This window comes from Mobula birostris, chromosome 30, assembly GCF_030028105.1.
Source record: "Mobula birostris isolate sMobBir1 chromosome 30, sMobBir1.hap1, whole genome shotgun sequence".
NCBI classification, from domain to species: domain Eukaryota; kingdom Metazoa; phylum Chordata; class Chondrichthyes; order Myliobatiformes; family Myliobatidae; genus Mobula; species Mobula birostris.
The window spans coordinates 7,971,718-7,997,545 of NC_092399.1; the positions used below are offsets into that span (position 1 = coordinate 7,971,718).

The 25,828-nt window shown below is 40.3% G+C and overlaps 1 protein-coding gene across 2 annotated transcripts; it reads right to left on the reverse strand.

Annotated features, from left to right (window-relative positions):
- ak2 (adenylate kinase 2) lies at window positions 1-25,533 on the reverse strand. 2 transcript variants are annotated; one of them, XM_072247091.1, is made up of 7 exons: window positions 25,296-25,533; window positions 21,157-21,282; window positions 11,334-11,444; window positions 9,722-9,816; window positions 8,393-8,465; window positions 6,079-6,274; window positions 1-386 (listed from the first exon to the last, which is right to left on the reverse strand). In XM_072247091.1, exons 1-7 carry the CDS (start codon window positions 25,392-25,394, stop codon window positions 379-381), a joined length of 708 nt encoding a protein of 235 aa, XP_072103192.1. In that variant the 5' UTR covers window positions 25,395-25,533; the 3' UTR covers window positions 1-378. The 2 variants fall into 2 exon arrangements, with proteins under 2 accessions (XP_072103192.1, XP_072103191.1); XM_072247090.1 differs by lacking the exon at window positions 1-386 and having other exon boundaries at window positions 3,034-6,274.
- Window positions 25,534-25,828: the final 295 nt, after the last annotated feature.

The window sequence follows — 25,828 nt, forward strand, 5'->3', positions numbered from 1 at the left end:
TAAATGTGTACATCTCTTTATTGTTCCATCATCCATAAAAAGATTATCTATAATTAGCTCATGTGACAAACTTGCACCCCACCGTAAGGCAATATGTAGTATTGTTAAGGCAATTAGAAAAAGTTATCAGCATATAACATGGTTCTGCATAAACCAAAAATGTTCCCTCTCTCCCATAATAGATCCATAAAAAAGGGAGAAATTAATTAATTGACAAGTAACCGCACTCAATAATTCACACATTATGTTCCACAACGTTTTTAAAAACTGGATTGCACTTCAATACTACAACCAATATCCCCATCTCATTATGTAAACATTTGCAAACTTGATCGCTTGGCACATTGTGGCTTGGAAAACTCTCTGGCATCATAATTTTCAGTTAGCTGCAATGAGATAAAAAGAGGGTTCAATAAATTTTAGGCCGAGAAAGGATTTGTACCTCAGGTCCTGAGGTCCTTGACTGGCAAGATCCACAAGTGCATCACATAACATGGAACGCCGCCAAATACCCCCTCCCAACATACAGTATACCGAGATATGTTTAATTTCAGAACATCACTCTTGTAAATCAATAACCTGATCACTAATTATTTTACTAATGGCCCACAGGATTTCCACTGGCATTATTTAATCCCAGCTCTTAATCATCTGCTTTAAGTCAACCTATTTAAGATACTTTTACCACGTCAAAACAAAAAAATCGTCTGTAGCGGTTATAAACCAAAACGGCTCTGAGACCGAGCATGGGGGTGGGGGTGTAGACACTACAACTCACTATCCACGATAACGAAGTTCCAAAGTTCAAAAGATCGTTTAAGAAACCAGCAAAGATGAACAATCTTGTAACATTAAAAAACTAACAGAGACTTTGAGGTACATGGAGCTTTGAAAAATAGAGGACTATGCGGCAGGGAAATTCCAGGCAGCTTCTACAGTAGGTTGCGTTGTGGGCTGAAGGGCCTGTAATGTGCTGCAGATTTTCTACGTTCTATGTTAAATTAACAGTACTAAGTGGTCCAGTAACAATATAACAATAAAGTTAACAATCTTAAGCATCAGTGTTTCAATTAGCAGGCAACCAAAACAATAAATAAATAAATCACCCCATGGTTTACCCCCCTCCCTCACCTCTACTTGGACTAAAAACTGACTCAAGACAAAGCATGAAGACGTAACTATACTCATTCACTTCTACCACACCCAAATTACCCATAATAAATGCACAACACAAAATACGTACAACACAGACAAAAAATAGATACATGGCTCCTACACCTCCTAAAAGTGATGTGTCTTTGAAAGAACATTGGTGTCGACGTTTAATGCCTGGCAGATGTAGGTGAACCACGTAATCTTCCAAACAAGGAAATTTAGCTTTAACAATAACTTGCACGTTAAAAGTAATTGCAGATTTGTAAAGTTTAAATGACGTCACTGAGAAAATTCCCTGTAGCTTTCTTTCAAAAACTAGAAATAATAACTTTATTAACGAATAACAGGAATCTCATGGAAAATAGGGATAATTCTGGATTGTGGACAGAGTAATGGCAAGAAATACCAAATACTCAATTACATTTGCTACAAACAGACAGCCTCAGCTTTGCCACCCACTATAACTAAACTGTGTTTAAGAACTCTTCTGCCTGCCTAGATTTAATAGGGCTCACACCCCAAGTACATTTTTTCTTAATATATGCTTCAATTCACAACATTAATAGTCATAGACTAAAGGTCGCACTCTTCAAGAATATTTCTTAATATTTTACTTTATTCAGATACAGCGCAGAATTGGCCCTTCCAGTCATTTGAGCTGCACCACCTAGCAACCCCTGCTTTAACCCTTTGCCTAATAATAGGACAATTTACAATGACCAATTAACCTACGAACTGGTACATCTTTGGACTGTGGGAGGAAACCGGAGCACCTGGAGGAAACCCACGCGGTCAGGGGGAGAACATAAATACTCCTTACAGACAGCAGCGGAAATTGAATCCGGGCGGCTGGTGCTGCCAAGCGTTGTGCTAGCCACCTGCGTCATGCTTCAATTCACAATTTACTGAAACTCACACCCAGACTATGCTGTTACAAAGCTGAAGAGTTATGCACCATTTTCAACATCACATTTTACTGCTAATTCTGCTTGCATTTCCCCACCGAAATTTATAGGTTAGGGGGATTTATTTTAAGTAACATTAATCCTTTTAAAAGGACACTTTTCAAGTGCAGTCATGTACAACGGTTACAAAGTGCTTTGTGGAACCAAGCTGCTGAAGAGTGCCATGTAAATGCGGGTCTTCTTTAACCACCGAATTTAAGTCAATTTTATTTACGCGGCACAGAACAGGCCCTTCTGGCTCATCGAGCTGCCCTGCATTACAACCCACCTATTTAACCCTTTGCCTAGTTACGGGACAATTTACAACGACCAATTAACCTACTAACCGGTACGTCTTTGGACCGCGGCAGGAAAATGGAGCAGTTGAAGGGAACCCACACGCTCACGGGAAAAAAAACATACAAACTCCTCACAGGCGGTGTTGGAATTTAACTCTGAACTCCCAACGAAATAAGCCGTAACAGCGTTGCGCAAACCGCTACATTACCGTGATGCCCTAAGTTTAAGATGTTGCTCCTGTATCCTGTTATCGACGTACAAAAGGTAAGAAATATGAGAGAGAGGTTGTTTCTTAGTAAACTAAGGGTTTAGGCATCGATGCTCCCCACCCTCAACCCCAAACTTCCAGAGATTGGTACCATTGTGATTATCACTACCAACTACTGATAGGTAGCTATTTAATCCAGAAGGGAAATGGAGCCCATGGGAAAGGGTGATTACATGTTCCAAGAAGGATCTGGTAGTCTGCTGTGTATTTCTAGGATGCGCTTTGGATTCAGATTTCCAGCACCTGCTTTTATATTGTTGTTCAATTTGTGTATCTGAAACTTTATTTCTTCATGTAGCAAATAGCATGCTTCAAATTTATCTTTATTAAGACATATTTAAATGAAGCTGAATACTCCAAGATGAATAAACTTCATTTGTTTGCCTTTATTTTGACTCCTTTACAAAACAGAGCAGAGCAAATTCTCAAAACATTGTCTTGAACTTGCAGGCAAATGTGTTCTCAGTTTTGGAACAAGATGCATTAATTGGAGTAGATATTAGGACCAGAGTCTCCAAATACAATCAAAGTTGTACTTATGCTAAAAGCAAATTTACTCCTTCAATTGGCCAGAATTAGCTACAACCAAATTCTCAGTTGTACATTGGAATAACGGGCTGAATCTCTACTCAAGACTGGTGGGTACCTGGAGGATTCCCAGCCTTTAGAATAGGATGCAACAAGCAATCTAACACTACACTTAAACACAATGAAACTCAGAAATAACGTGGCACGTAGATTTGTTTTTACAATGATCTAACTAAGTCGCTATGGCAAATTTGAGTTCGGCTAAGGGTGGTGGTGGTTTTTACTTATAAAGTAATAATTGGAAAACTAGGAACACAGTTCAGCACCAGTAGGATGGACAGCAGTTGACATCACACATTTGCCCAAAATAACAATTGTTCTCTCCAATTACGCTACCTAACTTGGTATGTTTTTCTAACTTCTTTTTAAATTTTAAGATATTAACATAGCTATTTTAGTTCTACTATTCCAATTTATTTAGTGAAAAATCTAAGCAAATTTAACATTTTAAACACCATACAGTCCTCGAAAATAAATTTGGGAGGAAGATAATCAGAAGTTGCAGTTAAGATGAAGACAAACAGGTCATCTTGTTCAGGTTACACCAGCAGTTCCCAACCTCCCAACCGTTCTTTATGACATGAACCAATACCAATGGCAGGCTGGGAACCTCTGGATTAGACCAAGCCTTCACTTCTCAGCTAAAGAGAACCCAATACAAGTTACTTCACTGATTCTACTCAAATGTACTAATTAACAATTCGACTGCTCTGCCAGCAGATAGCAAACCCGAGCCAGAGAGAAAGATTCACAACATTAATTTTGGCGCTTTGTGAGATTTGAGGGAGTGATGCAAATGGTGGAAAAAGTGGGACAAAATGTGTAGACTAAATGGTCCCACTTCAGATGGAGCTGAAATTTGATTGAGATTTGTAAATGGCATTTCAGAAGTAGCTTACAATGTCAATACTCTGCTGCAAGATCTTACTAGATTTGATGACATTAAATCAAAATCTGTAATATTTTGAATTTAAAAAATGCCGCCGCTATGACACATTCTACCTTTCAGAGATAATTTGGTAAGATGACTCATGGCATTTTCCCCAAAAAAGTTGATCTCTAAATATTACTATTTAAGTCTAGTCAAGAATTTATTTTTAAAGTCTAAGAGATGGGAGTTATCAATAACTTTTGTTATTTCTCGCAAGAATCCACACTATGCTATAATTTGAAAAGAAGTTTAAGTCTGCTGAACGTTGACGATTAGGTTCATGGGACATGATGACAGGCCAAAGACAAATATGAATAACAGCATTTGACGAGAGAAGCAAAAGTTTGATAAATACAAAAAGCTGAAAGTTGTTTCCTCCTCCATCAGTGTAGCTAATTCACAACATAATCTGCATTAAGGACTACACCCTTTTAAACAATTTAACTAGTGGGAAATTCAGATTTACTTCATTTGGTTTAGATATGCAGAGTGGCTCTGAACTAAACAGTGATAAACTATGATTTGGAACATTAAAACAGTAGCCACAACAAAAGTTGAACTAAATAATATTCAACTATCAAATATAATCTACAGCAGTTGATTGACAGATTAAACTACTAGCATTCTTTTAACCTTTTTTTTTTGCAAATAATGTAATAAATAAAATAGATTCAGTTTTTCCCCAGTTATCTAAATTATCCTCAAGTAAGTACAGTGGATTCTGGTTAATTGAGCCATCATTTAATCAGGGCAGCACTTATTTGGGACAACTCTTAAAGAACAAAAACTAAAATTGCCAGGATTCCTTTTGTTTATTTGAGACACTCTGCCACTCAACTGGGGCAGGAGATTGTTGCCGAACCAGCAAATTGGCAACAATCGCATGCACTTGTGTGGCCGTTTGACACAACACTGTGCAGAGTGAATATTTAAACAGCGTCAGTTGTGTGTGTTTGTTTCAAAAAGCATGGATTATTGTCACTGATAGCGAGAAATAAGCAGCAAGACAATTGGAAATTGTTTTGCTCACTGTGGTTTCAAGCACTCAGGCTTGGAGATGCCAGAAACAGCCTGGAGTGAAAATATAACAATTTCACTACTTCAACAAGTTAGGAATTACGAAGGTATTGACAATCATCTTGAATGTTATAATGAAAATGAAGATTTAGAGAATGCAATCTTCGATAGCACTGTATGAAGGCAGTCCATTATCTGCACTAATTTTGTATATTGCATACACTGGATGAAATCCTCCATCAATAACTATTAGGAACCAATACAGTTTCATAGGGTGGTGGGGTGGAGATACGTCTCTACCAAAGCCTGCAAATCACACTTAGGCAAGGCGTAGCACTTGCTTAGCCCCCCAGCCAGGGTTACGTGAAGCTATGGGAGTAAGAGGCGGATGATCGTATGAGCAGATGGTGCACATCACAAGTCCTGGTTATGTGACCACTGACGCCAGACAGACAGTCTCTGAAGAGTATTGATAACGCATCTTGTAAAGACACTGCCCAGAAGCTGGCAATGGCAGAACATTTCTGTAGAAAAAACTTGCCAAGAGCAAGCATGGTCATAGAAAGGCCATGATTGCCCATATTGTATGACACAGCACAGAACAAACGAACGAAAACACACAATTTTATAGTACTATGGTACTATTAGTAGTGTTCTAATTTGTTCTGCATTTCATTTGAATACATAATGCATCTTTTTTTTAATATAACTTTTTATAAAAATTTCCATGAAGCTTCAGCTACTAGGGGGAGCCGCTTAATTGGGACAAAATGTACTAGACCCAATGTATCCTAAGTAACCCGAATCCACTGCATTACGCATTTATTGACTGCGCAGCGATTAAAAAAATCAAACAAACATAACCAGGTCCTTACATGTAGCTCCACTGAAAGCAGCTAGAATGGCAGAGAAAATCACTTCAGGAGACTGTGCTGCATCAATTGCTGTAAGAAGTCCCTGCTTCTGGTAATATGAAATGAGGGGCTTGGTTTGGGTGTGATAAGAAGCTAGGCGAGATTTTAAAGTTTCTTCATTGTCATCCGAGCGTTTTATCAAAGCTTCACCGGTTACCTTAGTACAGAAAAATACAAATTAATAACAGCTTTATGCACAGATATAGAGACCAGGCTTAAGAGTTGTGATAGATACAAGTCATATACGCCTATCCCACTACTCATTCTGGCTATCTGTCTACAAACATCGGGAGTCACTATACTTAAAGATAACTGCTAGATCAACACCCAACTTCAAGAAACTTCAGCCAAAGCACCTGGAATATTTAGCATGATAATGAATCTAGACTTGTGTTCCCGGAAAACAGTTCTAAAAGAAAATGTTTTTCCTCTTCCCAACCCTCCACGCACACAAATTTTATGACGGTGAATTTTATTCTGTACTTCAAAATTTTTGGGTGCTGATTTGTAAATTCTGCAAGGGCGAATTTATTACCCAAATGGATGAAAAACAGGCATTATCTGCATTACCTTTGGAAATGGGGCGGGAGAAGAGTGCTCAACTGGTTTGGCAATGGGTAATTTTGAAGCTGGTACTTTTTTTTCATTAATATGATGGATTTCTGGTGCTTCTGATGAATTGACTCAAAAGTTCAACACCCAAAAGCACTTGTACATTCTGAGGCACTGACTAATCCTCTGTGTGGCGGGGTGGAGGCATGTCTCTACCAAAGGAGGTATAACACGCTCCTTTCTTCCGCTACCCTGCAGGTCACACATGGGCAAAGTGTAGCACCCGCTTAGCCCCCCAATCAGGGTCACAAGTAGCCTTGGGAGCAGGTGGTGGATGTTCATATGAGCACAAGTCCTGGTTATGTGACCACTGACACCAGGCAAACAATCTTTGAAGAGTTTTGATAATGGCTGGGGCCATCATAGTCATAAGACCATGATCGCCCATGTCATTTGACATAATGATGATGACATAAGACACAGCACATAATGACGATGATGACTTAATGCTCAAATTATTTTCTCTGTCCACTTAGTAATCTCAGCCATGGCTGCCCAAAGAAGTTGACTGAGTGTAATTAAGATTCTAGCTTTGGGAAGGTTGATTCATTTCTACTTGGCGAATTGGAAGCTTTAACAGAAGCAGTTGTTGGTTATTCTGTGTTTTGATGCCCCCGATACAGGTATTCCAAATCTTGGAAGCAAACAGGAGAGCAGAGTTGATGTCATGCACAGATTTATCGGTTCTGTCAAGATCATTAGTGGCCCACATGTGCAAGGACCTAACACCTTCAAGAGCCAGAAACAAAATCTTTGTCTCAGACAGTCAGTCAGCACTCGAAGCGAGGAGCAATTCTTAACCTTGACCTTGTTCTTGAGACAAGCTGCTTGACTCCTTCCCTATCTGGTCTCGCCTCACTATTCCCAGGCTGAGCCTTCCAAAAGGCTGTATGCCAGTCAATCCCACACCCACCCAAGAAATTTACCGGTATGATACTAATCACTAACTTTGCAAATTAAGCCCACTTAATAGAGTGCTTTGGCCACTTTTTTGTTCTTAAACTGGCTGAGAACAGCGGTCCCCAACCTGAGGTTCACGACCCCTCAGTTAATGGTAGGAGTCCACGGCATAAAAAGGTTGGGAACTCCTGCCTTGGAATTTCAGTTAGAAATACATTGGGAAAGACATGACAAAAGGACTACTAAATTTATATACATTGGTGAACCAAAAAAAAGACAAGAAGATAATTTTCTCAGCACTTAAAAAAGCTGAAATAAGGTCATACATTGTGGCTTTGGGTTTGTCAGCAGACTGTAAAATTTCTAAAGCATTTTAACTAGTATGCAGTGTGAATTGTTGTTACTTTCACATTTCATCACCCCACCCCATGAGCTTTTCAAAGAGTAACACATGCAATGCTGGAGTAGAAAAAATAAGCTGCTAATTTTAGAAATAAAAACAAATATAATACAGCAAAGGTAATTACAAAGGTGTGTGTTAAAAGGTTTCACTACATGTAGAAACAGAAGCACAAATTACATTAAGTGCAAGCAAACCAGAATTCAACTTAAATAAGTAACATCTATTTTCAGGATCTGCACAACCTGTACGTTCTAAGGACTGATCTTTTGGGAAGATTACTTCATTTATAATAGCCTTACAGTACACGTTTAAAATGTGTTACACAAGTAAAAGTGAACAATCATGATTCATTATACGTACGTCATCTTTCATGGGCACTTTGGGTGGTTTGTACAATTTGTGGTAGGTGCGTCCGCTGGCTTGATGGACCAGTCTATATATTAAAAAAAACACATGGCTGTTAAATAAGTCTCCTCATTAATGTCAATCTTAATTTTCAATGGATGGCAATGTTTCACTTTAAGAGACTTTAACAACAGTAGATTTATAACACCATAAGATATCGGAGCAGAATTTGGTCCATTGAGTTGGTTCTGCCATTTCATCATGGCTGATCCATTTCTCTCTCTCAATCCCAATCTCTTGCCTTCCCCCCATAACCTTTCATACCTTTGACTATTCAAGAATCTATCACCTCTGCCTTAAATATACCCAATGACCTGCAACGACAGCCACCTGTGGCATCAAATTCCACAGATTCACCACTCTCTGGCTCAAGAAATTCCTCCCCATCTCTGTTCCAAATGGACTTCCGTCTATTTTGAGACTGTGCCCTCTGGTCCGAAACTTCTCCCACCAAAGGAAATATCCTCCTCACATCCACTCTATCTAGGCCTCTCTACATTCGACCATATAAGACCATAAGACATAGTAGAAGAATTAGGCCATTCGGCTGTCAAGTCTGATTTAATCCTGTGATACCAATACAATCTTTATGAACATGATGGTGCTCTTAAATGGCAATAAGGTAACACAATATCAAATCCAAATTTACTAATGTTGCAATTAATATTTTACAATGCAACACACACACAAAATGCTGTAGGAACTCAGCAGACCAGGCAGCATCTATTGAAAAGAATAAACAGTTGACGTTTTGGGCTGAGACCCTTCTTTTTGAGTCCTGATGTAGGATCACGGAACTGAAACCTTGACTGTTTACTCTTTTCCATAGACGCTGCCTGACCTGCTGAGTTCCTCCAGCATTGTGTGTGTGTGTGTTACTTTGGATTTCCAGCATCTGCAGATTTTCCCATGTTGGTGATACTGTAAAACATTTATTGCCAAGTTCTGCAAAGCTACACCTATCAATACTTAAATCTTAACTGTCCAAGTAAACTAATCTATACTAAGTCTATTAATAATTAATTTAAGACAGCACAGAGGTGTAGCAGTGAGTATAATGTTACTACAATGCCAGTGACCCAGGTTCAATTCCTGTCACAATCTGTAAGGAGTTTGTACGTTCTCCCTGTGAACGCATGGGTTTCCGCTGGGTGCTCCTGTCTCCAAATCACACGGGTTAGTAGGTTAATTGGTCAGATGGGTGTAATTGGGTGGCACAAGCCCTTTGGTCCGTAAGTAACTGTTAACGTGCTTTATCTCGAAATAAATTATAAATATGAATACCTGCCACAGATCCTGCTAACCAGCAAATCATCTTCAATCTTAAACTCCAGCACAGAGTCCAGCTTCTCGGATCGTTTTACCAATTGTTTATCGAACTTTAAAGACAGCACAAATGAGTCAGACATGCATGAGTGAAAGTAAATGCCTTTAAGAGCCCTAAAATATTCAAGGATAAATTAATTTTATAATGATCAAGATGCCGTTGTTTTGTAACAATTCTTCTTTCACTAAGACTGCTTAAAAGCTTTTTTTAAAAAAACAACGTCCTATTTATTAACACACCTATTACATTTAGACAGAATCTAAACCAACAGCTTCAAATCTGATGAGAATCTCGCTGCGATGCAATTATTTTCTCTCAGCTTCTCCCAATTTCCCCAGGGATTATCCTCCACTAAGCAACAAAGATGAAGAAAAATAAAAAATATATATATTTACATAATTCTACTTTAAAACAGAATACCAGAAGGGCAAACATAATCCCAGTACTTTGCAGTTATCTTCTGTACTACATAAAGCTAACTATTTTCACATTAAATTAAAAACTATCAATCTACTTAATATTTTCGATTTGTGGAATTGAAGTCATATTAACTTCAAGGTAAAAATCAGTCATTTGTGATACAGCACCAGTCCTTCAGCTCAAGTCAGTGTTCGGCATGATGCCAAATACAAACTAAATCTCTGCCGTCTGCACAAGACCCATATCCCTTCATATTCAAAGTAAATTTCTTATCAAAGTACATATATGTCACCATATACTACAGCGAGATTCATTTTCTTGCAGGTATTCACTGTAGGACAAAGAAATACAATGGAGTCAATGAAAAACTACAAAGATTTGACAAACAATCAATGTAAAAATATGACAAATAGTGCCTAAAACAAAAAACACAAACCCCAATATCTCCTTTAAACTTCACTTCTCTCACCTAAGTGTACAGAGAAAATTTACAAGGATGTTGCTGGGTCTGGAGGACCTGAGTTATATGAAAAGATTGAATAAGTTAGGACTTTATTCCTTGGAATGTACAGTTGCAAGAAAAAGTTTGTGAACCCTTTGCAAACCAGGTAATTGCAGAGGGTTCACAAACTTTTTTTTGCAACTGTAGAAGACTGAGAGGAGATTTAACAGAGGTATACAAAATTATGAGGGGTATAGAAAGGGTAAATGCAAGCAGGCTTTTTCCACTGAGGTTGGGTGGGACTGCAACTCGAGGTCTTGGGTTAAGGGTTAGGGTTACACATGACCATGACCACCCAGGTCACAGGTACGACTCATGATGATGACGACGACCTGGAAGAAAGATTTTGTCTGTCCAATCTAAGCCTCTCGGAAATGTATAATTTTCTATTGGATCACCCCCAACCTCTGATGCTCCAGAGGAAACAAGGTTTGTCTAACCTCTTCCTATAGTTCATATTCCTTAATCCAGGACGCATCTTGATAAACCTCTACTGTACATCTTGACTAGCAATGGGCAGAAAAATAAGTCAATTTAACAAGTCAAATTAATTAGCAGCTGTACATTAATATCACTGCACCATCCAGTGATGGCAAAGTGTCCTGTCCTATGTTTAGAAATGATTTTAAATAATAATTTTGGCCTACCATCTCTGCTTGATTCACAGTGCGTGGGAATCCATCCAACAGAAATCCATTTTTACAGGCCGGGCTGTCCAGGTTTTTGTTAATCAGTTCAACCACCATTTCATCACTCACCTAAAGACAAACAAAAATTAAATGGTAAATGTGCCAAATATTTACTACTTGTCATCACCACCCCCATCAGATCATTCTGCTGACTAAACGATGGTTTTGTAGCAAGTTTGGTCACTTTGGGAAAGAAGTCTGAGGTACAGGAAATTTGAGGGGAACATAGCAATTGTACATGTTCTGGCATGAACATCAACTGGCGATAAAGCAGGACGACCGACTCTCCCTGGTCTCAACCCACGAAGATCGAGAGGGACACAAATTCAACCGGGCATCGGTGAAACTCATGGTGCAAGCAAACACAAGAGAAAACAAGCAAGAAAATCCCTAGAAGCATGGATTTCGACAAAAAAAAAAATTCTGTAGACAGCACGTAGACCTCAATTGTCTTTAAGACCCAATGCGGGCAAAACTTCAGACCACAGTGCGCGAAGTTTGCCATGCAACCAATCAGTGATGAGATTTCCTCCCACATCACAGGTGAGTTTCCAAAATGACGACCAATCAGCTGATAAGTATATTGAGGCCAAGCACTCAGAGGACACACCACAATAAGCAGCATGTTGACATGTCTCCGCGCAAGTTGCCAAGATTGTAGAAAAACTCAACCCAACCATAAACCACCCAAGCGACATTTTCCGAATTATTTCCATCATGTTCTCTCCAAATTCAGAGAGGGGAGACGGGGCAAGGGACAATGAACCGAGAGAAAATAATTGAAATTTTGACCTCTCTCTCTCTCTGCCCGCCCAAGCAAGCTCATTTATCTCCTTTTCTTTAGGGTCTTCATCTTTCTATCTCAACTTAGATTATGATCATACACACAAGGAAGTCTGCAGATGCTGGAAACCCAAAGCAACAGACAAAATGCTGGAGGAACTCAGCAGTCACGCGGCATCAACAGAATTGAATAGACAGTTGACGTTCTGAGCCAAGACCCTTCTTCAGGACTGAGAAGGGAGGGGAAGGATGCCAGGATGAAAAGGTGGGGGAAGGGAAGGAGGTTAGCTGGTAGGTGATAGGTGAAGCCAGGTGGCTGGGAGAGGACAAGGGCTAGAGAAGAGGGAATCTGATAGAAGAGTGGGCCATAGGAGAAAGGGAAGGAGGGGTCCCAGGGGAAGTGATAGGCAGGCGAGAAGAGGGAAAATGGTCAGAGTGGGGAATAGAAGAGCTCATGATCTGCTCATTCTCTTAAATGGAACCTGGACAACCTTGCTCTCTTCTCTATCACAAACATTCCCTTTGCTTTCTCTCCACACCCCGCCTCCCCACCGCAACTTAAATACTCTCAAGTTCGCCATTGTTCAGTTCTGATTAAGGGTCTTTGACCAGAAGCAGCAACTCTGCATTTTTCTCCTCAGATGTTATTGGAGCTGCTGGTAGTTCTCAACATTTACTGCTTTTTGTTTCACTTCCAGCATCTACAGCAATCTTGCTTTTCAAAATTCTTCATGAGTTTGACAGGATAGACGAAGGAATGATGCTTCTCTGTTGGAAGTGCCGAGGACAAGGGTCACAGACTCAAAATAAGTGGTTAGCCATTCAGGATGAAGATGAGAAGAGACTTCTCCCGAGGGTAGAATAAATCTTTGGAATTCGTTCCACAAGCAAGCTGTGGAAATTCAGTCACTGTTTACATTTACAGAAAACTAGAAAGAGGAAATCAAAGGATTAATGAAGAAACTGGTGCTGAAGTAAAGCAGATAGTGGATCAAGCACGAGGGGAAAAACAGCCCGTTTCCACAATTGATTCTAAGGGTTTGGATTTCTTCAAAGTCAAAGATTCCAACTGATATGACTTGAATGTACTCAATGTTTTAAGCACTTTGTTTTCTGAAGCAGTTAAATCAAACCAAAAATTACTATCATCTACCTATATTAAAAAAAATAGCTCCTCATCTCAAATCTGAATGGACAATCTTCCTTGGCCTAGTTCCAGATCAGGAAGGAATCACTCGCCACTTACTCTGTCAATTGCCCCTCATCGCCACAGTCATTCACATCTCAATAAACACAAGGATAATGGTACTTTAATTCAACATAGTGGTTAACCTATAGTAAACGTGGTCACGTGCAGTTTGGACACACTGAAGTATCAGCATATCAGAATCAGGTTTAATATCACTGGCGCACATTGTGAAATTTGCTATGTGGCAGCAGTACATTACAATACATAATAATAACTACGAATTACAATAAGTATATGTAATAAAGAAAATTAAATTAAATTAGTAGTGCAAAAACAGAGAGGGGAAAAATACTGTGGTGGCATTCGCGTGTTCATTGTCCATTCAGAAATCGGATGGCAGAGGGGAAGAAGCTGTTCCTGAATCGCTGAGTGTGTGCCTTCAGGCTTCTGTACCTCCTCCCTGATGGAAGCAATGAGAAGAGGGCATGTCCTGGGTGATGGGGGTCCTTAATGATGGACGCCACTTTGTGAGGCATCCATCAGATAATAGCTAGCCCAAATTAATCACGATAAATACCAAGAGTAAAACAATTTCTAGTTTGAGGGGTCTTGTGACACTTTTTGACTATTTTCTCTGGAGCAGATAAACCCAAAGAGAAATATAACGATGTTTGATTTTAATATTTAATGAGTATTCAGGGAAAAAAATAATTTCTTTTGCCACATCACTGATAGGAGTCATTTTATAAAAAAATTAGGGAGACAGACTGCCTTACATGAATAAATGTTGAGGATATGGGCACTCTTCAGATTTAACCTGCGAGTATTGCCTTGTTTGATTGAAAAGTGGTTAGATATTTGTGTAGGGGAAGGTACAAGGCTGGGATACTGCAAGGTTTGGAGTTAGTCTGACTTTCTTTGGCATTGTTTGCTTAGAATAATGAGCCACAAGCTATTTTCTGATGTGTGAATTTATGGTACTTCAGCAGTAATCCATTAGTTCACAAAAAAAATTTATTAAACCTACAAAGCTGAGGCTGTGCCTTGCTCCTGGTGCCCCAGGCTTTGTGTGTGGGCTCACTTTTGTTCTGGATGCTACTTGCTTACTTTTGTTGTTTGTCTGATTTGTTTGTTTTCCTCTCTGCAGACTGGGTGTCTGACTGATCTTTTTATTGTGGGGTCTTTTGGTTTGTCTTGTGGTTGCCTATAAGGAGACAAATCACGAAGTTGTATACAATATTCATGCTTTGACACTTTGAACTTATGAAACCACCCTTTTTCAGTAACTATAAATTCAGACATCTATTGTCAATCGGTGGGACCCGCTTCGTACTCAGTCTCTGCAGTTAACTAGTGAGGTGATGTATTGCTGATCAGCAAACTTTCACCAACTTGCTGATTCACACAGAACTGCAAATTTCAGATTCAGCCAACACTCTGCACTTAGTGAGCCAAACTTATTCAGAGTGCCAACAGGAACATTAACTTTATTACAAATACTCTCAGGATACTTCTCTAACCACCCGCCAGTGGTCGCGAATAAAAAATGCACATTTCACACTGGGCAAACTCAGATGCCAAAATCCTATTAAAATTTGTTAAGAGTAGCAAGTATAGCACCAATTACCGAGAAGCAGTCATGCAGTATGGTGCCAAATCTTTAAAAGGGATCCATAAATTAACCAATTCAAAAAGTATCCCAGGTACTATTAGGGTATATTCTGCAGGTATACAGCAAATATTAAGTTCAGCAGCAACCAGTCTTCAGATTTGAATGTGGATTGTAAATTGAATTTAAAATGCAGCCCTGAACAAGGGCCTCTCTGAAGCTGCAGACTGGGGTTGATTACAAACCAAGAAATACCCATTCACTCGATGTGTGCAGATGCATGAATCCAGAGAAAAAGTCAGTGGGGATTAACATTCATTTTGGCTGTCTGGAGCATGGGTGTGAAGAAGGACGTGTTTGAAAACTATATGTAATTCAAAGGAAGCATTGTAGGTACATTGTAACTATAGAATTGTCCTGCTGTTACCTTTGCTCTTTAGCATATAAAAATGTTATGTAATATTGGGTCGGGAGGCCTCTTCCTCCTAGAGTGTTTCAATATGATGCCTGGTGCTCATTTTTGTTGAATAAAACACTTCTACATCCACTAGCTTCAGTCTCCCTCTGGTGACGGCTCACGTCACAACAATACCAAATGGTTTACCTGCAGGGGTACATGTACTGAAGATCATTTTGCAAATTGCTTACACAATTATTCAAACAAAAAATCCATTGAGCTGCTCTAATAAAACCAACTTCTTTTCTCACATCAATTCACTCCATGATAAAATACTTGGCCTACATCTCCCCCCCCTCCCACCGACAAGACTCTGTCCATTCATGTCCAGAAAAGGGATGTGAAATGTCCACTTCAAGGACACAGATACAGGAAAATGTTTTTGTGAAAACACAAGAGACTCTGCAGACCACACACACACACACAAACCCAGCAGGTCTGGGAGGATCCATTAAAATGAATCCTGTATGTTTTCCCCACATGGATTTTCTCCCGCTGACCCGGTTTCCTCCCACAGTCCAAAGAGGTCCTAGTCGGGTTATTGTTGGGCGGCGCCGCTTGAAGGGCTGCAAGGCCATATTCTTTGCTGTATCTCGATAAATAAATGCAAATGCTGACTGCTCGTTCATTTCCATGGATGCTGCCTGACCTGCTGAGTTCCTCCAGCATTAACTGTGCGTTGCTCCAGATCATTTTGTCAGTCTTTTTTATTATTATTTGGGCTGTGCTAGTTCTACCATTCTAAAAAAAAAGGAGGAATTTCATTTGATTTTTGGGGACAAGTAGGGATGATGACAGCCAGAGTTGGCTGAAAAAAAACAGAAATAATGTACTATGGTATAAGTCAGTGATTCCCAATGGGGGCAGTTACGTGTCCTAAGGGGGCATTAGGGGAAATAGAAGTCCTTGGGGGGAGTTTAGCGACACCTTAACTTGAGGCACGAGACCCAAATGACCGTGTCAACTCACTGCTGTCCTCAGCATCCAAAAGGCATTCCCAGTTTGTGTTTTTTTTTAATTTTAATTTAGCCCTGTTAGTGATGGATTATACGTACAGCACTATCTCTACATGTTTGAAGGCGGTGAAGCCTTGAACTCTAATCCTGCTAGGAAGCAGAAACTACAGAAAGTGCATCAATACAGTGTTACATACCTGGAGTGTGGTTTTACTCTGTTCCTGTCAGATCAGCGACCCCCCCCTCCATCTGTTATCTGTAATACTGTGCTGTCTAATAGAGCCATGAAACCATCAAGATTGCAGGAACACTTCCGTAAAAGACACCCTGAAAAGGCATGGTATGGTATTACTCGGTTCCAGAAGATGAAAGAAGTATTTGAAAAGCGTTACACACTCGAGTCATTTGCCAAGAAAGCTACAAATGACCTTGATAGTGGTCTCATTGCTTCTTATAACATTTCCAAAATGATAGCAAAGTGTGGAAAATCTCATGTAATTGGTGAAAGGTTAATAATGCCTGCTGTACCAGAAGTGGTCACCACTGTTCTCAAAATGGATACCAGTATTTTAAAATCAATTCCTCTGTGGCTCGTCATATTGGTGAAATGAGTGAAGGCATTTAATATCAACTATGCACAGAGCTACAAAAAAACAGTACTTGGGATACAACTGGATGAGGCAACTGTGAGAGACAATGAGGCATTATTAATGGTGCAAGTACGGTTTATCAAAAACAAATGTTTATGAAGAGATTCTCTTTTGTAAAAAGTTAAAAGTAAGGTATCAATGGAGAATCAATCTACGACGAGCTCAAAATGTATCTTGATGATAAAAGTATTCCAACAAGGAACAAGGTTTCTTGTGCAACAGATGGAGCACCATATATGACAGGTTGCCATGCTGGTTTAGTGGCATTTATGAAAAAAGAAATTCTAAGTCTGTTTGCAATCCACTGTGTGATTCATCGTCAACATCTCGCAGCCAAAAACCTCAGCCAGCAACTTTTTTTTCCCAAGCATAACTGTTGTAATATCTACTTTCAAAATTAAAGCTCACACATTAAGTAGCAGAATATTTTGCCAGTTATGCCAAGATAAAGATGAAGAGTTTGAACGCTTGTTTCTTCAAACTGAAGTGTGTTGGCTGTCAAAACGCTGCAGCTTAAAACATTTCTTTGATCTTTCTGACACTGTGGTTGAATTTTTGCTCAAAGTTGACACGAGCTTGGGAAACAAGACTGAATTTCTCAGTGGAAATGTGGCATATCTAGCCAATCAGTATGACAAAACGAACATTTTATGTATGAAACTGCAAGATGAGTATTTCAATTTAATCTAGGGAAAAAGTGCAGAAAATTGGAAATACAGTATACAAGCAAAACACTGGGAGGAGAATGTTCTCACAGTTTCTCTGCATGGAAAGTATGGCACTCTCTTTCACAGATGGTGATTTGCAAGAGTACTGCTTATACCTGCAGTCACTGAAGGAGGATTTTCAGAACCAGTTCAAGGACTTTAAAGCAGTCTGGAAATTCAAGGCTGGGTAATTAACTCATTTCTTTACAAGGTGAAAGAACAGGGAGAGAGCTTGCGAGAAGAAATTAATGAAATTCAGAATAATGAAGAAGCAAAAATGCTTTTCAAAAATGTTGGCTTTTGTGGTATGTGGTAACTCCTCAAATGCAGGAAAAACCTAACATACCTCACTCAAGTAACTACTGAATTCAAACACACATTGACAAGAATCAGCAAGCAGGATGACCTAGCCCTCATCAAAAGCTTTAAGTTCCTCAGGGTCAATATCACAAATGGCCTGACTTGGTCCAACCAAGCAGAGTTCACTGCCAAGAAAGCCCACCAGTGCCTTTACTTCCTGAGAAAACTAAAGAAATTTGGCCTGTCCCCTAAAACCCTCACTAATTTTTATAGATGCACCGTAGAAAGCATTCTTCTAGAGTGCATCACAACCTGGTATGGGAGTTGTCCTGTCCAAGACCGAAAGAAGCTGCAGAAGATCGTGAACACAGCGCAGCACATCACACAAACCAATCTTACGTCCATGGACTCACTTTACACTGCACGCTGTCGGAGCAGTGCTGCCAGGATAATCAGGGACATGACCCACCCAACCAACACACTTTTCGTCCCTCTTCCCTCCAGGAGAAGGCTCAGGAGCTTGAAGACTCGTATGGCCAGATTTGGGAACAGCTTCTTTCCAACTGCGATAAGACTGCTAAACAGATCCTAACCCAGATCTAGGCCGTACCCTCCAAATATCCGGACCTGCCTCTCGGGTTTTTGCACTACTTTACTTCCCACTTTTCTATTTCCTATTTATGATTTATAATTTAAGTTTTTAATATTTACTAATTTTAACTTTTTAAATATTTAATATTTGTAATCTAGGGAGTGTGAAGCGCAGAATCAAATATCGCTGTGATGATTGTACGTTCTAGTACCAATTATTTGGCGACAATGAAGTATAAAGTATAAAGTAAACCTGATGATCTTCCAGCAGCATTCATTACATCAACAGTGACAACTCTAGAAAATGTTTCCCTTATGTACATAAGATGCCTGTTGACAACATGTCAATTAACTACCCCAGTTTCTGATTAAATCAGCAACTCAGTTGGAGAAGATTAAGGCCAGGATCATTTTAATCTCCACATGATAACCTCAGAAGCCCTCTGCAAGCAGCTATCCAATGTGGGTACCTCAGACTGCTGAAGCGAGAGGTTAAAGACATCAGTGAACTCACAGTCACCTGATCAGCATAGGTCTTTAGTACTCAGCCAGGTACCCTATTTGGGCCGGACGCCGGAATGCAGGACGAGAAAATAGCCGGAACTCCCTCCATTTATTTGGGACACAGTGCCGCTTAATTGGGACAGAAGATGGTCAGTCACGTGCTCTTGTGTGGCCATTAGACACTACACCGGGCTTAGAGTGAACAGTTGTGTCCGTTGTATGTACTTGTGTTATGTCATCCCCTCGGGCTGAGGACACCAATTCAAAAAGCAGTGATTTTTGACCATTCTGTTTCATTAGTTGCGACTTCTAAAAAAATTTGAGACTCAAGCCATGAAAAGATTTGACACTAGCTGAAAAAAAAATTACATTACTGGACCAAAATAAAAGCCATCCCCTAAACACCACTCACTGTCAGCTGGCAGAGACAACTGGAGTACTGAAATCTACAACTGCACGCTCGATACATCAGCAAGATAAACTGTGAGAAGAATAGGCATTACGTGAGGGACAACAGGGAACATCCCAAAAACAAAAGCATAGATCCAGATGTTGAAGAGGTCCTCAGTCAATGGTTTTCTATTGTAACTGGACAAGGTATACGTATCACTGAACCAATGTTAAAAAACAAGTCAGAGGAGCTAGCTAAGAAGCTGGGTGACAAAGATTTTAAAGCAACAGATGGTAGGTTGTCTCGATGGAAATGTAAAAACCACATTAAATTCAAGAAAGCACACGGTAAGAAATGCAGTGTTGACGCTCTAAGTACAGAAACATGGAAATCTACAAAACTCCCCAACTTGCTTCAAATTTTGTGCAGATGATATCCACAATGCCTTTTTTCCCCTGATGTCTACAGGCTTTTTCTTTAAAAATCATGCCACTGAATGGTTGCCTTGCCAGCAAACACACAATACTTTTGGGTTCAAAGAAAGCAATGACTAAGTTGTGTTGTTCAAATATGCCAGGAACTGATAAAAATAACTTGTGGGTTATTGGGAAAAATGTTAAACGTCAATGTTTTAAGGGGCTAAGAATGGATAGTTCACTAATCGAGTACCACGCCAGTGTACACTCCATGAACTCCTCCGCCAGTAACCATTACAAACTAACAGTTTTAAAGTACTGTAGTAATACTGGCAATGTTCTAATCTGTTCTGTAGTTCATTTAAATACATAATTTGTTATTCAGTGGGTGCGGGGTGGAGATATGTCTCTACCAAAGGAGTTGTAAGGTGCTCCTTCACTCCACTTGCTTGCAGGTCACCCTTGGGCAAGGTGTAGCACCCACACTGCCCCCAACTAGGGGCACGTGAAGCCATGGGAGCAGGTGGTGGATGGTCGTACAAACAACTGGTGCATATCACAAGTCCTGGTTATTCGACCACTGACACCAGGCAGACAATCTCTGAAGAGTATTGATAATGGCTGCCCAGAAGAAGGCAATAGCAAACCACTTCCGTAAAAAAATTGCCAAAAACAATCATGGTCATGGACAATAAGACCACAATCGCCCCACATAACGAATGATTGAACACAGCTTTATACTACTGTAGTAATATTGGTAGTGTTTCAATTTGTTCTGCATTTTACTTAAATAAATATTTCATTACCCAGTTAAACGGTAGTTTGATGTTTTTATACTGTACCTTTTTAACTATTTCCATGAAACTTCAGATAATTGGAGCAGCCGCTTAATTGGTCCAAAATATATAGGTCCTGATGTGCCCCAATTTACCAGAATCCATTGGATTTACAAATTATACCCAGCATTTTACATGCTTACATTTCAGACTCCTGACATCCACAAAGTTTTGTTCTTCACTTTTCATTATTAAAGTGAAAAACATCCTGGAAGTACATGAGCTCAGGCAGCGTCTACGGAGGGACAAATAAGCTTACTGTTTCAGATCTATGCTCTGACAGAACTAATTAAAGATCATGAATCTGAAATGTTAACTATACTTCCCTCTCTCTTGTGAGTACTTCATGGGCAGGATTTTCCCCATTCACCATTTCAGAACATTGCACTTACTAATTTGCCACCATCCAGCGTTTTCTTTAACTTCTGTCCCAATTCTGATCCACTTGCCACCATGGCTCGCAACATGTCACCTGTCGATAAGTGACAGACATTGTAGTGGTCAGCAAGCTTATGAGCCTAATGGAAAAACAAAATTCAAGAAGTTTTTATTTTCTCCAGTTAGCAATTAGCTATTTTTATTAAAACCAATTGAAATTATTCACACGAAGTAATCACACAAGAACATTAAACATGAAATGTTTTATCACAAATAAATATTGAAATTGCATTGAATCACCTGCTGTTCTCTGATCTTAGGGGTATAAAAATGTGATGTACCTTTGGGTTTGTGAGCCTCTAGTGGGAGTGTCTCCAGAATGATGCCTGCTTGTTGAACTGAATAAAGACTTCTACATCACCAGCTTCAGTGTCTCTCTGGTGACTTCGATCAGTCACACTTTGGGGATACTACATGTCAGAATCAGGTTTAACGTCACTCACATTATGCCATGAAATTAGTTTTTTGTGGCAATACATAAAATTTCTACAGTACCTTGCAAAAGACTTGGGCACATACACTTAGCAAGGGAGCCTAAGACCTTTGCATAGTACTGTAGTGTTTATGTATTGCACTGCACTGCCATGAAAAACAAATTCCATGACATATGAGGGGTGATTGATAGGTTCGTGGCCTAAGGTAGAAGGAGATGAGTTATACATCTCTTGTTCCATGCGCCTGCAGTTCAACCCTTTGTGTGAAAATGCAGAAAATTTGAAGTTAATAACTCATCTCCTTCTACCTGAGGCCACGAACGTATCAATCACCCCCTCTGTAGACCACTTCTGGAGGTCCAAGACGCCGACTTCTACAAAGAAGGGATCCGTATGCTCCACGACCGCTGGACTAAGTGTGTAAATGTAGGAAAAATAAATGTGTTAGGTTTTCTAAAATTGACTCCTTCTGCCTTAGGCCACGAACTTATTAATTGCCCCTTGTAATGTGAGTGATGATAACCCTGATTCTGGTATGGGTCTTTACTGTGGACTGAGAGTGGGAAGGGTATAAAGAGAGGGCATTTCTTGTATTCTTGATATGTACTTAAGACTTTTCACAGTACTGTATCTCATCTTTCATCAACCTCGTCACTGACAGTGCCAAGATTTGCAGGGAGGAAGTCCAAATGGCAATGCAGAAAATGAATCTTTTAAGTGATACATTGCACTTCATGGTGTTATATGCTTGAAACATGCTGTCAACTAGCTGCATATAGTCCATACAAAACTGCCTCAATTCATCAATATTTCTGGGATATCTTGCATGAACCTTTTCAGGCCATGCCACAGCATCTCTATTGGGTTAAGGTCTGGAGTCTAACTCAGCCATTCCAAAACATGAATTTTCTTCTTTTTAAACCATTCTGTTGATTTTCTCTAGTGTTTCGGATCATTGTCTTGTTGCATCATCCAACTTCTATTGAGTTTCAGGTGATGGACTGCTACCCTGACGTTCTCCTGTAAAATGCCTTGATACAATTTTAAATTCATTGTCCCCCCAATGATTGGAAGCTGTCCGGACGCGGAGGCAGCCCCAAACCATGACGCTCCTTCCACCGTGCATCACAGCTGGGATGAGGCTTTGCTGTGGTGCACAGTGCCCCTTTTCCTCCAAACATAGCAACATGCATTTCTGCCAAAAAGTTCAACTTTTGTCTCATCTGTCCACAGAACATTGTCCCAGAATGTGCTGTAGAAAATCCAGGTGTTCTTCTGCAAACTTGAGACGTGCAACGATGTTTGCTTTGGAGAGCAGTAATTTCCATTGTGGTGTCCTTCCATGAACACCATTCTTGTTCAGTGTTTTTTTTAAAATAGTGGGCACATGAATGGAGACTTTAGCAAGTTGCAGAAATTTCTACAGATCTTTAGCAGTAACCCTTGGGTTCCTTTCACCTCTTTCAGCATTTCACGTTGTGCTCTTGGTGTAATCTTTGCAGGACACCCACTCCTAGTGAGAGTAGCAACAGTACTGAAATTCCTCCATTTGGAGACAATTTCTCTTCCTGTGGACTGATGAACACCCAGGTCTTTAGAAATGCTTTTGTAGCTTTTTCCAGCTTCATGCATCCCTACAATTATTCTTCTAAGGTCCTCTGAAAGTTGTTTTCATAATGGCATGGTGCACATAAAGAGATCTTTTTAGAAGAACAGGTTCTGTCAGTAACCTGACCGTGTGTCTTTTTTTATAGGGCAGGGCACCTCTACAACCCACACCTCCAATCTCATCTCAATGATGGGAAGACCTGACTCTAAATAGGTTTTGTAGAAGGCATTACCCCAGAGGTTTACATACTTTTTTGAACCTAGACTGTTTGTTTAAATGGTGAACTCGATATGGATGAGAAGTAGTGCAATTGCTTCTGTTATTAGCTTAGGCAGACTGTGTTTGTCTGTTATTGTGACTTAGTTGAAGATCAGACATTTTATGAGCAATTAATGTAGAAAAGCAGGTAATTCCAAATGGTTCATGAACCTTTTCCTGCAACTGTATATTAAAAGTTAAATTAAATAAGTAGAGCAAAAAATAGGGAAAAGAAATGTAGTGAGGCAGTGCTCATGGGTTCAATGTCCATTCAAAAATTATATGGCAGAAGCTGTTCCTGAATTGTTGAGCATGTGCCTTCCTGATCATAGCAATGAGAAGAGGGCATGTCCTGGGTGGTGGAGGTCCTTAATGATGGAAGCCACCTTCCTGAGGTATTGCTCCTTGAAGTTGACCAGGAGGCTAATGCGCATGATGGCGCTGGCTAATTTTACAACTCTCTCCAGCTTACTTCGGTCTTGTGCAATAGCCTGCACCCCCCCCCCCACCCCGTACCAGATGGTGATGCAGCAAGTTAGAATGCTCTCCATGGTACATCTGTAGAGATTTTCGAGTGTTTTTGGTAACATACTCAAGCCCCTCAAACTCCTTATGAAATATAGCTGCTGTACATTTAAGGCTAGGCTGGAATGGGTGGCTCAGTGTGGGCTCACAAGCACTGGGCGTGACAGAATTGTGCAAGTTCAGATATGACCAAAAGTTACACTAAAGATTGTGAAATGTAGCAGATGGAAAGCTAGCTTATGGAAAACCAGATCCGCTGATTGGAGATAAAAGCATCACGATTGAAGGGGTTTATCAGCAGAGAGTATGAAGTTGCTATTGCTGAAGCAGAAGCCCAATACAAGCTATGACTTATACAAGTTACCCCAATAAACATTTTCACTAACTCGGTTGAGAATACAAAGCAAGGTGCAGGAAGCATTCCTAAAATCCACTCTCCAGAAGCCTCTCCTTTTTTAAAAAGAAATTTAGAGCTTCGTCACATTGGAGAGTTGCAGCAATGGTTTCACTGGCCCTACACTCAACCCTGGAACATCTGGGCAGTGGGGAGCCACAGCCATGGTGAAGCAAAGTAGAGGTGGTGGATCTAAAAATAAAATCAATCACCTTTCGGGCAGCCACAATCCTTGACCTCGGATAAATATAAACAACTTATTTCCCACAAATACAATTTAAGGCTGATACAAATTATAAATAAAAGAATCCTAAAGAACAACCAATAAACATGAGAAAATGCTGAGATGCTGGAAATCCAAAGTGACACATACAAAATGGTGGGGGAATTCAGCAGGTCACGCAGCAACTATGGAAATGAATAAACAGTTAGTGTTTCAGGCCGAGACCCTTCTTCAGGGCAGGAGATTCTCACACTGAACAGATCTCACACCAGGTTAGATATTCGTTTTAAAGATAAAACAAGCGTATCATTTCCCCTCATTCTATAAATTAGCAACCCACACTCAAATTCTAGACGTGATTCTATAGTTCAAAACCTTAACTGACATTGTGTAGCACCTAAACATCCCGAACTATTTTTTTTGGAAGTCGTTGAAGGTCAAAGTGTCTTTACATGAAAATGGAATCCAATCTGCCAATGGACTTAATCAAACAACTAAACAGGACTTGGGTCGTAAATGTACTCCTACTTTGATGGTGTAAATGCACACCAGTTTAACAGAAGTAACCTTCCTACCCGAACCTTAGCATCCAGACTTTGGAAGCAAGGGGAACATGGTTTGGCAGAGCGTCAGGCCAACTTTGCACCAACCTGCGTGCCTTTCCCTGCTCCGGGAGGGCCCAGAAAGATCGCCCTGATTCCCCGCTGAGCACGGCTCACTTTCGGTTCCTCTTCGGCCGCCGGGCTCATGTTTAAGGCCGAGATGACCCGCTGAACTAACTGCAAACCAGCGCTCGGCTGCTTCCTCCGGCACCACACGAGCGGGGCGTCAGCCCGGTGCCCGCTTTGCCGATTGGCTCCGTGGCGGCTCCGGGGCCTGCCTCGCCCGGCGACAGAGAGGAAATTGCGTACAAAGTGAGCGCCCGGTAGATCCTTGCCTCATGACATCTACAACTTTGCAGCCCGGGCTTTGTGCAAGTGTTGCTATCGCGTTAAACATCCAGGGGTCTTTTGAGTCATAGAACAGTACAGCACGGAAACAGGCCATTCTGCCCATCTAGTCCGGGCCGAGCCATTTTTTAAAAACTGCCTACTCCCATAGACCTGCACCGGGACCGTAGCCCTCCATACCCCTACCATCCGTGTACCTGTCCAAACTTGTCTTAAACCTTGAAATCGGGCTC